This window comes from Cetorhinus maximus, chromosome 4 (assembly GCF_964194155.1).
Source record: "Cetorhinus maximus chromosome 4, sCetMax3.hap1.1, whole genome shotgun sequence".
Classification (NCBI taxonomy): Eukaryota; Metazoa; Chordata; class Chondrichthyes; order Lamniformes; family Cetorhinidae; genus Cetorhinus; species Cetorhinus maximus.
The window spans coordinates 123,234,709-123,250,123 of NC_135882.1; the positions used below are offsets into that span (position 1 = coordinate 123,234,709).

Sequence of the window (15,415 nt, forward strand, 5' to 3'; positions counted from 1 at the left end):
GCTTCCTTTATACCCCGCCCTACTGTGTTGTTATTGTTAGGGGGCCTGTACACCACACCCACAAGTGACTTCCTGCCTTTATTATTTCTCATCTCTACCCAAACCACTTCGACATCCTAATTCCCTGAACTTGGGTTATCCCTCTTGTACTAAGACCATCATTAATTAACAGAGACACCCCTCTACCTTTTCCTAGTTTCCTGTCCTTCCTAAATGTCATGTACCCTTCAATTTCATGTATCAATCTATGTCAACCTGCAGCTATGTCTCTGCAATGGCTATCAGATCATACTTATTCATTTCCATTTGCACGTTCACCTGTTTTGTTCTGAATGCACATATCATTTGAATACAGAGCCTTTCGTTTTGTCCATGTATTATTTTTGTAACCTCTAGCCTTATCTGATTTACTCAGATTTGTGCTCTCCATCCCTTCCTGTCACTGTTTGTTTACCATTTTCCATATTAGTACCTTTCTCTCTTGCCTTGTCCCCACTCTGATTTACCACATCTTCCCAAATTTGATCTCTTGCCCTCAATATTTAGTTTAAAACCCTCTCTACTTCCCTAGTTGTGTGGTTTGCTAGAATGCTGGTCCCAGCATAGTTCAGGTGTACACCGTCCCAGTGGTACAGCCCTCATTTTCCCCAGTATTGGTACCAGTGCCCCACGAACCAGAACCCACTTCTCCCACACCGGTCTTTGAGCCACACATTCGTCTCACCAATTTTATTTACCATATGCCAATTTGCACGTCACTCAGATAATAATCCAGAGATTATTACCTTTGAGGTTCTTAATTTAGTGCCTAACTCCTCATACTGACTATGCAGAACCTTTCCTAGTTGGTACCTACATTGACCATGACAACTGGATCGTCCCCCTCCAACTGCAAGTTCCTCTCAAACTGAGCAGATATTCCGAACCCTGGCACCAGGCAGGCAACACAGCCTTCAGGATTCTTGCTCTCGGCTGCAATACTGTCCCCTGCTACCACTATATTCCTTTTCGCTCTCCCCACTTGAACTGCTTCCTTTACCATGGTGCCAGTCTGCTCATCCGCCCTGCAAACCTCATTTTCATTCACACAAGTTGCAAGCACCTCATATCTGTTTGATAATTACAAAATCTGAGGCTCCTCCACTACTCAGCTCGGTCCCTTACCTGCCTCACTCAGAACCACCCCCTCCTGTCCCTCACCGCTGATCAAAAAAAAAAAACAACCCTACTCTAAGTGGTGTGATCACCTTCTGGTACAAAGTGTCCAGGTATTTTTCCTCCTCCATGATGTTGTGCAGTGTCTGCCATTCAGCTTCCAGATTAGTGACCCTAGTCCCGAATTCCTTTAATTGTTTACACTTTATGTAGACGTGTTTGTCCCAGATTGCATTGTGTCCAGGATCACCCACATTCCACAGCTGCAATACACGACTGTCCTGCCATTGTTGCTTATGTTATTTAGTTAATTTAATTACTTTCTTAATTAACCTAGAACTCCTATGTATACTATTTACTGTACTTATTAAATGCTAGTACCACCTTCAACTGAGATATACGTTTCTTAATTCCTAATTGGCTTACCAATTACTCACCAACCAGCTCCTTCCACTGCACCCAAGGAAAAAAAAAGAAAAAAGCAACTCCTCCCCACTCAAACTTTTATCAGCTAACACTGCTTGCAACCTGCACTCTGTTTACAAAGCTGCACCCAGACCTCTATATTTATAATCTTTGAAGCTGAGACTATGTCAACTAGATTGGACTAGTTATCCAATTAACTGATCAACTGCACTCCAGCACAGCTTGTTTATCCCTGCCCAAGGCTGGAAGAAACTCAAAGTAAGGTTTTTAGAAATATATCGCTATGTAAAACTCCCTACTCACCACACTCATATCAGCTTACTCTGCTTGTAATCTGCATGAATCACAAAAAGTTAATATGCAGGTACAGCAAGTAATTAGGAAAGCTAATACAATGTTATTGCTTGTGAGGGGGATTGAACACAAAAGTAGGGAGGTTATGCTTCAGTTATACAGGACATTGGTGAGACTACATCTGGAGTACTGTGTACAGTACTGGTCTCCTTATTTAAGGATGTAAATGCATTGGAAGCAGTTCAGAGAAGGGTTACTAGATTAATATCTGGAATGGGCAGGTTGTCTTATGAGGAAAGGTTGGACAGGCTAGGCTTGTATCCACTGGGGTTTAGAAGAGTAAAAGGCAGCTTAAGAATATAAACAGAAACATGGAGTAAACCATTCAGCCCCTCAAGTCTGCTCCACTATTCAATAAGATCATTTCTGATCTTCTTGTGTTTTGATTTTCACATTCCCATCCAATCCCAATAACTTTTGATTCCCTTGCCTAACAATAATCTATCTACCTCTGCCTTAAAAATATTCAATGACCCACCTCCACCACCTTCTGAGGCAGAGAATTCCGAAGTCGCACAACCATCTGAGACAAAACTTTCCTCATCTGTCCTAAAAGGGTGACCCCTAATTTTAAAACAGTGCACCCTAGTTCTGGACTCAGCCACAAGAGTCTTTTCGACATCCACCTTGTCAAGGCCAATCAGGGTCTTGTATACTTCAATGAAATCACCCTTCACTCTTCTAAACTCCAATGGAAATAAGCCCAGTCTGTCCAACCTTTCCTCATAAGACAACCCACTCATTCCAGCTATCAATCTAGTAAACCTCCTTTCAACCACCTCCAATGCATTTACATCCTTCCTTCTGGAGTACTGTGTACAATATTGGTCTCCTTATTTAAGGAAGTATGTAAATGCATTGGAAGCAGTTCAGAGAAGGTTTACTAGATTAATACCTGGAATGGGCAGATTGTCTTATGAGGAAAAGTTGCACACAGTAATCAAGGTGCAGTCTCACCAATGCCCTGTATAACTGAAGAATAATCTCCTTACGTTTATGTTCAAACCCTCTCGTAATAAAGGACAGCCTTCCATTAGCCTTAATTACTTGTTGTACCTGCATACTAACTTTTTGTGATTCATGTACTAGAACACAAAGATCCCTCTGCACCTCAGAATTATGCAGTCATTCTTCATTTAAGTAATACTCTGCTTTTTTGTTCTTCCTGCCAAAGTGAACAACTTCACATATTCCCACATGAAACTCCATTTGCCAGATCTTTTCCCACTCACTCAACCTATCTATATCCACCTGCAACCTCATGTCCTCTTCACAATATACTTTTTACTTATCTTTGCATCATCTGCAAATTTACCTACCATGTCTTCATTCCCCTCATCTAAACCATTGATGTAAATCGTAAAAAGTTGAGGCCCCAGTACAGACCCCTGCGGGACTCCACTCGTCACATCCTGCCAATCAGAAAAAGATCCATTTATGCATGCTCCCTGCTTTCTACCAGCCAGCCAATCTTCTCTCCATGCTAATATGTTACCCACTACACCATGCATTTTTATTTCCGTAATAATCTTTGATGTGGCACCTTATCAAATGCCTTCTGGAAATCCAAGTACAGTATGTCTACAGGCTCCCCTTTATCCACTGCGCATGTTACTCCTCCAAAACACTCCAATAAATTGGTCAAACATGATTTTTTTTTCACAAAACCATGCGGGCTCTTCCCTATTGGCTTGAGCTCTTCTAAGTGCTCAGCCATAACCTCCTTAAATGGTCGATTCTAATAACTTCCCCACGACAGACATCAAGCTAACTGGCCTACAGTTTCCTGCCTCCCTCCCTTCTTGAATAGAGGGGTTATATTTGCTTCTTTCCAATCTGATGAAACCTTTCCAGAATCTAGCGCATTTTAGAAAATTAACACCAGCGCGTCAACTTCCTCATTAGCCACCTCGTTTAAGGCCCTAGGACGTAGTTCATCAGGATCCGGAGACTTGTCAGCCTGCAGCTCCATCAATTTGCTCAGTACCATTTCCCTAGTGATTTCAATTTCACCAAATTCCTTTCTCCAGTTCACCTCCTATTTGCAGCTATTGTTGGAATGTTTTTTGTATCCTCTATTGTGAACAAGTATTTTGCTTCTGTGTTCATTCTTCCGCCATTTCCTTATTATCGACTATTAACTCCCCACTGTTACTCTCAGAGGACCAACACTCACTTTACTTACTCTTTTCCTTTTTAAATACCTGTAGAAACTTTTGCTATCCGTTTTCACATTTCTAGCTAGCTTTCTCTCATACTCTAATTTCTTTCTCTTGATTAACCTTTTAGTCATTCTCTGCTATTCTTTATATTCTGTTCAATCATCTGGTCCTCCACTCATCTTTGCAGAGTTGTACGCTTTTTCCTTAAGTTTGATGCTTTTCTTAACATCTTTAGTTAACCACAGATGGTGGGTCCTCCCCTTAGAATTTTTCTTTATAGTAGGAATGTATATATTCTGAATACTCTGAAATATCCCCTTAAGTGTCTGCCACTGCTTCTCTATTGATCTATCCTCTAGCCTAGTTTCCCAGTTCATTTCAGCTAGCTCAGCTTTCATCTCCACTTAGTTGCCCTTATTTAAATTTAAGATACTGGTCTTAGACCCACTCTTCTTTTCAAACTGGATGTAAAATTCAATCGTATTGTGGTAGCTGTAACCTAGAGCCTTTACTGAGGTCATTAATTAATCCTGTCACATTACACAATATCAAGCCTAATATAATCTGCTCTCTGCTTGGTTCCAGAACATGCTGCTCTAAGAAACTATCTTGAAGGCATTTTAAGAACTCCTCGCCCAGGAGTACTACTGCCAATCGGATTTTTCCAATTTGTGTGTAAATTAAGATGACCCATGTTGACTACCGTCTCTTTACCACAAGCACACAATATTCTCTCTTGAATACTTTGTCCTACACTGTGGTTACTGTTAGGGGGGCCTGTAGACCACTCCCACTAATGACTTTTTCCCACTACTATTCCTCATCTCCACCCAAACTGATTCTACATCCTGATCTCCTGAACCAAGGTCATCGCTAACTATTGCACCAATGCCCTCTTTGATTAACAGTGCTACCCCTCCACCTTTACCTAGCTTCCTATTCTTCTTGAATGTCATGTACCCTTCAATATTAAGGACCCAATCTTTGTCGTCCTGCAGCCACGTCTCCGTAATTGTTATCAGATCATATTTATTTACTTCAACGTGGACCATCAATTCATTTACTTTATTCTGGACAGCCTTCACTTTTGTCTTTGTTACCTTTGTAACATCTAGTCTTGATTATTGATGTATTCTTAGGTTTTTTTTCTGTCCCTTCCTGACATTCTCTGACTCTCATTTCTCATATTACTATTTTGCTCTGCTTTCATGAATTGCTACCTCTACCCAAGCTAGATCCCTCACTCCTCGTTTAGTTTAAAGCCCTCTCTACTTCCCTACTTGTGATTTGTGTGGAAACTCGTCCCAGCGTGGTTCAGATGTAAGCTGTCCCAACGGTAGAGCCCCCACTTTCCCCAGTACTGATGCCAGTGCCCCACAAACCAGAATACACTTCTCCCACACCAGTCTTTGAGCCACGCATTCGTCTCTCTAATCTTATTTGCCCTATGCCAACTTGCACGTGGCTCAGGTAATAATCCAGAGATTATTACCTTTGAGGTTCTGCTTCTTAATTTGGTACCCAGCTCCTCATGCTGACTTTGCAGAACCTCTTTCCTATTCTACCTATGTCATCAGTACCTATATGGACCATGACAACTGGATCCTCCCCCTCCCACCGCAAGTTCTGCCCTGAGCAGATGTCCCGAACCCTGGCACCGGGCAGGCAACATAGCCATCTGGACTCTCGCTCTTTGCTGCAAAGAACAGTGTCAACCCCCCTCACTATACTATCCCCTACTACCACCACATTCTTTTTGCTCCCCGCGCTTGAATGGCTTCTGAACCACATGACCAGCCAGCCTGCTCATCCACTTTTCAGACCTCACTTTCATCCACACAGGTTATGAGCACCTCAAACTTATTTGACAACTGCAAAGTCTGAGGCTCTTACTGTCTGCTCGGCCCCATTACCTGCCTCACTGACAGTCACATCCTCCTGTTCCTCACTGTTGACCAAAACAGATGGCCCTATTCTAAGAAGTGTGACTGTCTTCTGGAACAAAGTATCCAGGTATTCCTCCCCCCTACCTTATGTTGTGCAGTGTCTGCATTTTGGCTTCCAGAGGATAATCCTGATCTGGAATTCCTCAAGCTGCTTACACTTCCTGCAGACTTGTTTGTCATGGATCACCTTGGCGTCCAAAAGCTCCCACACCTCACAGCTGCAACATAACACTTGTCCCGCCATTCTAACTTATGTTATTTAATTTACTTTAATTACCTTCTTCCTACGTATACTACAATTTACTGTGTATGGTATGTCTTTGCACTCTTGTACCGTGTGTCTCCGCCGCTTTCCTCGCACTCTTTTATCCTGTGTTTTATCCTCGATTTACCCAAAGCCCTCAGCATCTTGAATACTTCTATCAAATCTCCTCTCAGCCTTCCTTTCTCCAAGGAAAACTGTCTTCTCCAATCTAGCTTTGTAACTGAATTGCTACCACTATATCCTTTCATCTTTGTTTGAAACATAAAAGATCCTGTGGATGTGGAAAGGATGTTTCCCATAATTAAAATGGGAGAATATAGAACTAGGGGTCACTGTTTAAAAATAAGAGGTCAACCATTTAAGAGAGATGAGAAGAAATTTTCTCAGGGTTGAGCGCCTTTGGAACTCTGCTTCCTCCCCCTTTTAAAGAAGGGACTCTTTGAATATTTTAAAGGTAGAGATAGATAGATTCTTGATAATCAAGGGGGGTGAAAGGTTATTGGGGGTAGGCAAGGTTACAATCAGGTCAACCATGACTTTATTGAATGGCAGAGCAGGCTCGAGGGGCCGAGTGACCTACTCTTGGCTTTCCGCAGGGATCGTTCCCTCCGGGACACCCTGGTCCACTCCTCCATCACCCCCTCCACCTCAACCTCCTCCCGCAGCACCTTCCCATGCAACCGCAGAAGGTGCTACCCTGCCCCTTTACTTCCCTCCTCCTCACCGTCCAAGGGCCCAAACACTCCTTTCAAGTGAAGCAGCACTTCCCTCAATTTAGTCTACTGCATTCGCTGTTCCCAATGTGGTTTCCTCTACATTGGAGGCGCCAAACGCAAACTGAATAACTGCTTTGCGGAACACCTTCGGTCTGTCTGCAAGCATGACCCAGACCTCCCTGTCGCTTGCCATTTCAACACTCCACCCTGCTCTCGTGCCCACATGTCCGTCCTTGGCCTGCTGCAATGTTCCAGTGAAGCTCAACACAAACTGGAGGGACAGCACCTCATCTTCCAACTAGGCATTTTACAGCCTTCCGGACTTAATATTGAGTTCAATAACTTCAGATCATGAACTCTCTCCTCCATCCCCACCCCCTTTCTGATCCCTTTTTCCAAAAATTTATAATTAAAAAATATATTTTTCTTTTCCCACCATTTTTAAATTTATTTCAATCTATTGTTTTATCCCCACCTTTTAACCCATTTTGATCCCTTCCCCCCACCCTACCCCCACAGGACCATCTGCCACTTGCTTGTCCTGCTTGCTACCTTTAATGTCCCCATTAGCACTTTCCTTAGATATCACCATCGTCAACACCCCTTTGTCCTTTTGTCTATACATTTTTGGCAATCTCTTCTTTGCCTCCATCTATCACTGGCCTGCTATCCAGCTCCACCTGTCCCACCCCCCTCTACCAGCTTATATTTCACCTCATTTCTCTATTTCCTCAGTTCTGATGAAGAGTCATACGGACTCGAAACGTCAACTGTGTCCCTCTCCGCAGATGCTGTCAGACCTGCTGACTTTTTCCAGCTATTTTTGTTTTTTTTTTCAGATTTCCAGCATCCGCAGTATTTTGCTTTTACTCTTGCTCTATGTTCGTTTTGTTCGTATAGTTGCATTTAAGGGGAAGTTAGATAAGCATATGACAGAGAAGGGAACGGATGCTTATCGTGTTAAGAGTTAGATGAGGAAAAAAAAGAGGAAGCTCAAGTGGGGCATAAAAGTTAGCTCAGTGGAATGGCCTGTTCCTGTGGTATATTCTATGCAATTCTATATATTGTATGTTATATCCAGTACATTTTTAATGCTCCACAGGCACTGTAAGCATGACTTTATATTGTTTAGTGATATCAATATTGATGAAATTCTTTATTCAATAATCAGTATGCATCAAGTATTTTTATTTTAAAAAAACGTCCAAAACGCCATAGTCAATCTAAAAATACAGATGGTGCTATGAAATACATCCTCCAACAACTGACTCACCATTAAGTTTTTGACAAAGAAAACAATGCAAGGCAGGGGTCAAATACCCTACCAAATCATGCCATCTGTGACTGAATCACAGAAATGTTACAGTGCGGAAGGAGCTACACCATTCGGCCCACCATATCTGCACCATCTCAGAATGAGCAATTCCCTTAGCGCCATTCTCCCTGTAACCCTGCACATGGTTCCTTTTCAGATAACAGTCCAATTCCCTTTTGGATGCTTCATTGACCCTGCCTCCACCACACTCAGGCAGTGCATTCCAAACCCTAACCTCTCACTGCATGAAAGTTTTTCCTCATATCGCTTTTGATTTTTTCTGCCAATTACTTTAAATTTGTGTCCTCGTTTTTGATCCTTTCACGAGTGGATACAGTTTGTCCCTACTTACGCTGTCCAGGCCCCTCATGATCTTGAATATTTCTATCAAATCTCCTCCCAGCCTTCCTTTCTCGAAGGAAAAGAGTCTTAACTTTTCCAATCTATCTTTTGTAACTGAATTGCTACCACTATATAGCCAGATTTGTTTTTAAGTTTAGAACAATTTAACCACAAGGAAAATGAGGTTATATTTTAACTAAAAAGAAAGTACTGGGAGTGTGCCTCTCTACTTTAAAAAAAAAAGATTGAGTTAAAAGAAATGCTAGCACTGCAAATAGGGAATGGAAAACCTAGGCATTAATGCCACTGATCAAATCTTCTAATAGCAATAAGGGACAATATTGTACTTGCTTGAGATCACTGGGAGTATTTTATCTGTTTGAACTTTAAAAACACTTTTCCCTCTAATAAGAGTAGACATATTTTACTGGGGTTAAAATATTTTGTAATGTATTTCTCAAGTAGCAAATGGAATATAAGAACCGGGATTGAAATACCATTCAAAAATAAAGCTAAATTCCCCTCCCTTGTTAGGGAACTCTCCTCTTAAAAAGGCAGCTATACTATTTTTCTTAAACACATTGATTGTTATAATAATTACTAGGAGAACTAACTTAAAATGAGGAAATTAGCACATTTTGTATTTCGTTTTAGGAATTTATCCCCCTTGCAGAACAAAAATGAAGAGACAAGCCATTAATAAGTTTCAATGAGGGTGCAAATAATCTCAATACATTTCCAGTTTCTTCTCAATACTGACTCAATGGGGCAGATGACTTGCTATTACCCATGTGCACCAGTTTATTGCAGATCATGGCACTGGAAAAAATGGCTAAGACTTATAACTCCAGCCATTCGCCACAGATAGGTGATAAGAAACTCCCATCTGAAATGGGTCATTTTTAATATAATAATAATGCAGAAGGAATACGATAACATTTTTCTGCTCTTTACACTGGGCTTGTACCACTTCATGTTACAAATGTAAATGAGCACGCAGGGCTGCTAGGCATGGAGCAGTATACAAAAGAAAGTCTGAAAGGCCAGGAAGATGATATTTTTTATAACTTCGAAGCCATAGTTACTTTTTTTTAAAAATGCTTTATTTTCCTGTTTTTAGGTTCTTATGAACACGTTTACTGATTATCTTAATTTATTTTTGCATCAACACAACAGGAAATTCATTATCAGAGGGACTTGGAAGAGAAGAACGAAGGAAAGAATGCCAAAAACATGAAGAAGCGCTCTATGCCCATGCACCAGCACAGGCACAGGCACATCAACATTTACAGGTTAAGGTGAATATAACTGGCTTCTGCAGGTGATCCTACATAAGAGGCTCCAATTCTGAAGGCAGGTCATGACAGCAAGATTAATGACATAGTTGCATGTGAGGACCTAAGTTACCATTATGCTTAATAGTTCTTCAAAAGTATTCTAATGACAGGATAATACACTTTACACAATGCTGCACTGAAGATGATCAAGAAAAACCTGTTTGGCCACATCAACCACAGTTACACCAATATTTGCAAGTATTGTCATACTGCCTGTTAGCAACTGGGGAACCATCTTCACAAGAGCTGAGTCAGCAGTGAGTTCCAGAGCTGTGCTACCTGCTGTAAGGGTAGCTGCTGCTGAAACCATGCATTTGACCCTAAGGCACACCTTCACCTGTTTGGAAACATATTGCGATGAAAATGTGTGGGCTATTAGAGAACAACCCCCTCATGCAGCACCAGTTCCACTTTAGCACCTATCAGAACTACAACCATTACAGAACTATCCGATCATCTGACTCCAGTTGTCTGCCTTTCAATCCACTCTTTCCAATCTCTCCTCCTTTGCACTTATTTTTCTCAGAGCTTCGTGAAGAACCTTAGGATATTTTGCTCACATTAAAAGCCATATAAATGCAAGTTGTTATTTAGGATTCTAACATGATTCAGACTGGTTCTTAGCCATTTTCAACTGGTTCACAACAGTAGACAAAATTAGGACCCATATTGTCAAATGAACAGTGCAATTCTATGAAGTTAATGGGAAGCTTTTGCAGACTGAAGAACTGCTCAATCTCTGCAACGCATTGTTATATGCACAAAAACAAAAGCACGTCATTTAATATATTCAACCCCTTCCCAGTCTGCATCATATCCAGAGCTTGATTTCATGAGCAAGATCCCCTTCCAGAATCGTGATTATACCAGAAAATCTCAACGTGATCGAAATCGCCTTTAAACCGCGACCCTCGAGAATCAATAAGTGTTTGCGGGCACTGTGCCTAAAACGCAGCTCTGTGTGGTTTACGTTTTTTTTAAAAAATGATTATTCATGTGCTAAATTCATTCATAATCGAAAAATAAAATGAAGTTCTGAAACCCTCCCGCAGCCGTTAGCACTCAAGCTCCGGCGTAAATAGAAGGTATTCACCGAAATCGAGAACGCTGACTTGCATTTTTACTTATTTCACAATCTCCTGCAGATATTGTGGGTTCATCTGCATTGAGCTCTGTGTGCGCAGCAAAGCAACGCAGAGGTGACCGGGATTAACCTCTGCACATCGACATGAAGCGGCTCTCCTTGCTGCAGTTCGCCCATTGAAATCTTTCCGATTTTAATGCAGCTTGTTTTGCCTGTGATACCAGTGACATTACTGCAAACTGATGCAGACGAGCGCGAGCCGGCCTGCAGGGGAGCTGGATGCTTCTCACCCGACAAGCTTTCATCGAGCAGGATTTTTTGTTTAAAACAAAAGTAACTGTCTTTTTTTAAAAAAAAAATACGTTTAACGTTTCTGCAATAAAGCAGCGTACACTCACCCCGAGGACTAGGCTCCTCGACGTACAGGGGCGTTGTAGGAGTGACATTGCCAGAGTTATTTCCTGAAAGCAGCGGAGATCGCTCATCCACCCCATCAGTATCAGCCATAACTGCAGCCCAGGGCCGCAGAGCGGAGAATAAAAACAGAGAACTGGAGAGGAACTCTGTACTGAGTGGGGAGGGGCTTGAGTCAGTCACAAGGGGGGCACGAGGGAAAAAAAAGGATTTACATACATCAGGGTAACGTAATTAAGTCAAAACACAGGTAAAGCTCATAGTATGGGAATGTACCTTTCTGAGATGGAGTGAAAAGGAAAATGATCTAGGTTCATCCCAGGAGTAGATGGGAGCAAAGGGCGTTGCTAAATCATAGGAAGAAAAATGGCAACAGTGTATATATCAATCACAGTTAACAACAATTGCATTTCTCCAGCTCCCTTATGTGATAAAACATCCCAGGGTGCTTAACAGGAGCATAATCAAAACAAAATTTGATAATGAGCCATAAAAACGGAAGCAGAAGCTTGGTCAGAGAGGTAGGTTTTAAGGAGTTTCTTAAAGAAGGAGAGAGGGAGATGGAAAGAGGCGGAAGGATAGATATTCCTAAGCTTAGGGTCTACTGCATGGAGGCACGCATGCCAATGCTGGGGTAGACAGTGAAGGGATGGAGAGGGCTTCAGAGATAGGGAGTGACAAGGACATGGAAGGATTTCAATGAAAGGATGAGATTTATAAAATTGATGGGTGGAAGTGAATGTAGGTCAGCGAACACAGGGGTGATGGGTAAATTGGACCTGATGCAAGTTTGGATAAGGGTAGCAGAGTCTTAAGTTTATGGGGCTTTCAAAATAGGAGGCCACCCAGGAGAGCATTGGAATAGTCAAGTAGGCAACAAAAGGATGGGTGAGGGTTTAAACAGATAATGAAGAAAGATTTGCAGTTGTATTGCACCTTTCACAATCTCAAGATGTTCCAAAGCACATAGCAGCTCATAAAATATTTTTGAATTGTTTCTCGTTCTTCCTTTGAGGCGAAGATGAGCACATTCATCATCTGGGATATTAGGTAGTGTTTCAGTGGGTATTGTACGTAGGTGACCGTTAAGGCTGATTTGTGATCAGAAGATTTTTCTGCAACTAGGACAGGATACCACAGATGATTGAGTTTTGGATGAGCTGCTAGCTCGTGATTTCCTCTCCTTACATTTTCTCTCTGCCTCTGATATGTGCTCATTTTGTATTTGATTGCACCAGGTGCAGCGACTCTGGACGAATTTCTCCCAGGACTTGAAGTCAATATCAAAACTCCTAAGTGAAGCCTTTAGAGTGTCCTTGTAGCCCTTCCTTTGACCATCACGTTAGCTCTCCATAGAAGATTTGCTTTGGTAAGTAAGTGTCAGACATTCTGGCTACATGACCAGCCCAACTCAGTCGTGACTGTCTCAATGTGGTGTAGATGCCTGGCATGCCAGTTCGGATGAGGACCTCAGTGTCTGGTATTTTGTCCTGCCATCTGATCTTCAGAAGCTTCCAAAGGCAACTCAATTGAAAGTGGCTGAACTTCTTGACACAGCACTGGTACACAGTCCAAGTCTTGCATGTGTAGACCAGAGAGGGCAAGACTATTGCTCTACAGGCTTTCAGTTTGGTAGGCAGATTTCTCCTCTTCATTCCCAGCCTGATGTTCAAAGTCTGCTTAAGGCTACACTTGTTTTGGCATTTCTTGGATGCATCTTGATGTCAATATATAGACAGCTTGAGAGAATATGCTGCTGAGATAAGCGAAATTATCCACTGCTGACGGGTTCTGGTCATGGACTGAAACATTAGGCTCAAGTAGGGCTTTCTTTGACCAGGCTGATCCATTACTTCTGTTTTTTTATGTTGATTATAAGGCTAAAACTATCACATGCATTGGAGAATAAGACCGTGCTACATTGCATATATCGCTCTGAACTGGTAGGCATGAAATCGTGAAACATGTTCTTGGAGACCTAGTCTTTGTCTGGAGTTGGCTCAGATTGAACAGCTTCCCATCCATGCAATATCTGATTTCAATGCCAGGATCACCATCATGGAAGGCATTGAAGATTATTATAGAGAAGAGCATGCTTATGAGGGTTGGTGCTAGGATTTAACACCATTAGTGACTGGGAATGGGTCAGAAGACTCACCATCATCCAGGAAACGTGCAAGCATGCTGTCATAGAACTGTCTAATATTGTGATGAATTTCTTAGGGCAGCCGAAATTCTCCATTGCCTTCAAAATGCCTTTCATGGCTGACTGTGTCTCAAGCCTTGGTCAAGTCAACAAATGTGGTGTAGAGGTCCATTTCCTTTCTGTTTGTACAGGTGGACAATGGAGGCACCTTTGTATTCTTATGGAGTGATTCCTTGTTCCCACATAGGCTGAAAGGGTTGGATTGAGCTTCTTGACCATGCCTTCACTTCCAGCCATGTTGAACTCATCTGTAATAGCATCAGCTTCTGAGCTTTATCAATTGTTGTGAAATCATGCTTCATATCAAAAATATTTTCTGGATGGAAACCCCTAATTAATTTTTTTAACTGAGACCAAAGCCACATTCCAGTGACTTGGTATCACAGACAAAGATGGCTACACATTTTCTTTTTATTCTTTCACGAGACATGAGCGTCGATGGTTAGGCCAGTATTTTTATTGCCTATTCCTAATTGCCGTTGAGAAGGTCATGGTGAGCCACTTTCTTGAACCACTGTAATCTATGTGGTGTAGGTACATGCACAGTGCTGTTAGGAAGAGAGTTCCAAGATTTTGACCCAGCGACAGTGAAGAAGTGGCAATATATTTCGAATTCAGGATGGTGTGCGGCTTGGAGGGAATCTTGCAGATGGTACACATTGCTGCCACTGTGAGCTGGTGGTGGAGGGAGTGGGTGTTTAAGGTGGTGTATGGGGTGCCAATCAAGTGGGGTGCTGTGTCCTGGATGGTGTCGAGCTTTTTAGTGTTGTTGGAGCTGCACTCATCCAGGCAAGTGGGGAGTATTCTATCGCTCCCCTGACTTGTGCCTTGTAGATGGTGGACAGGCTTGGGAAATAAGGACGTGAGTTACTCTTCCCCAGAATTCCCAGCCTCTGATATGTTCTTGCAGCCACAGTATGTATATGGCTGGTCCAGGCCAGTTTCTGATCAATGGTAACCCCAGGATGTTGCTAGTGGGGACTCAGCGATGGTAATGCCATTGAATGTCGAGGGGAGATGGTTAGATTCTCTCATGTTGGAGATGGTCATTGCCTGGCACTTGTGTGGCGCAAATATTAATTGTCACTCATCAGACCCCCAACAATCACAACCATCTTCCTTTGTGCTAGGTATGACTCCAACCAATGGAAAGTTTTTTTCCCAAATGCCATTGACTCCAGCTTGCTTGGGCTCGTTGATGACACACTTGGTCAAATTCTGCCTTGGTTTCAAGCGCTGTCGGTCTCACCTCACCTCGAGTTCAATTTTTCTGTCCATGTTTGGACCAAGGCTACAATGGGGTCAAGAGCTGAGTGACCCTGGCAGAACCCAAACTGAGTGTCAGTGAGCAGATTTGCATCACTGTACCTTTTACATTCCAAAATCATTGAAATGGAGACAACCTGCTTGCAAAGTCACATTAGGAACAATTGCCTTAAAAGAGATGAATGGCAGCCATCTCCCATTAGCAAAATGTCCAGACAATCACCTGGGTATTCAATTGGGTGAAGACAAACCATTAGACATTATCACTTAGACAATGGGCCCTTGGCTGAGAGTGGAATTCCTCGCCATTATCTAATCAAGGTAACAGGAATACACTAGCCACTACCATATTTGGGTCAGTGGGCAGTTGGAAAGAGATAGTCATGTGACAAGTTAGCCGTGTATTTCAAGCACCTGCTTTTTCTGC

The 15,415-nt window shown here is 42.3% G+C and overlaps 1 protein-coding gene across 1 annotated transcript in view; it reads right to left on the reverse strand.

The window, feature by feature from the left end:
* The window catches only part of pip4p2 (phosphatidylinositol-4,5-bisphosphate 4-phosphatase 2), a 98,835-nt gene extending 87,179 nt beyond the window's left edge, over window positions 1-11,656 (reverse strand). The window contains exon 1 of the mRNA XM_078540722.1: window positions 11,501-11,656. Within this exon, the coding sequence (XP_078396848.1) occupies window positions 11,501-11,609 (109 nt within the window). The 5' untranslated portion in view covers window positions 11,610-11,656. The remainder of the gene's footprint in view (window positions 1-11,500) is intronic.
* Between the last annotated feature and the right edge of the window lie 3,759 nt (window positions 11,657-15,415).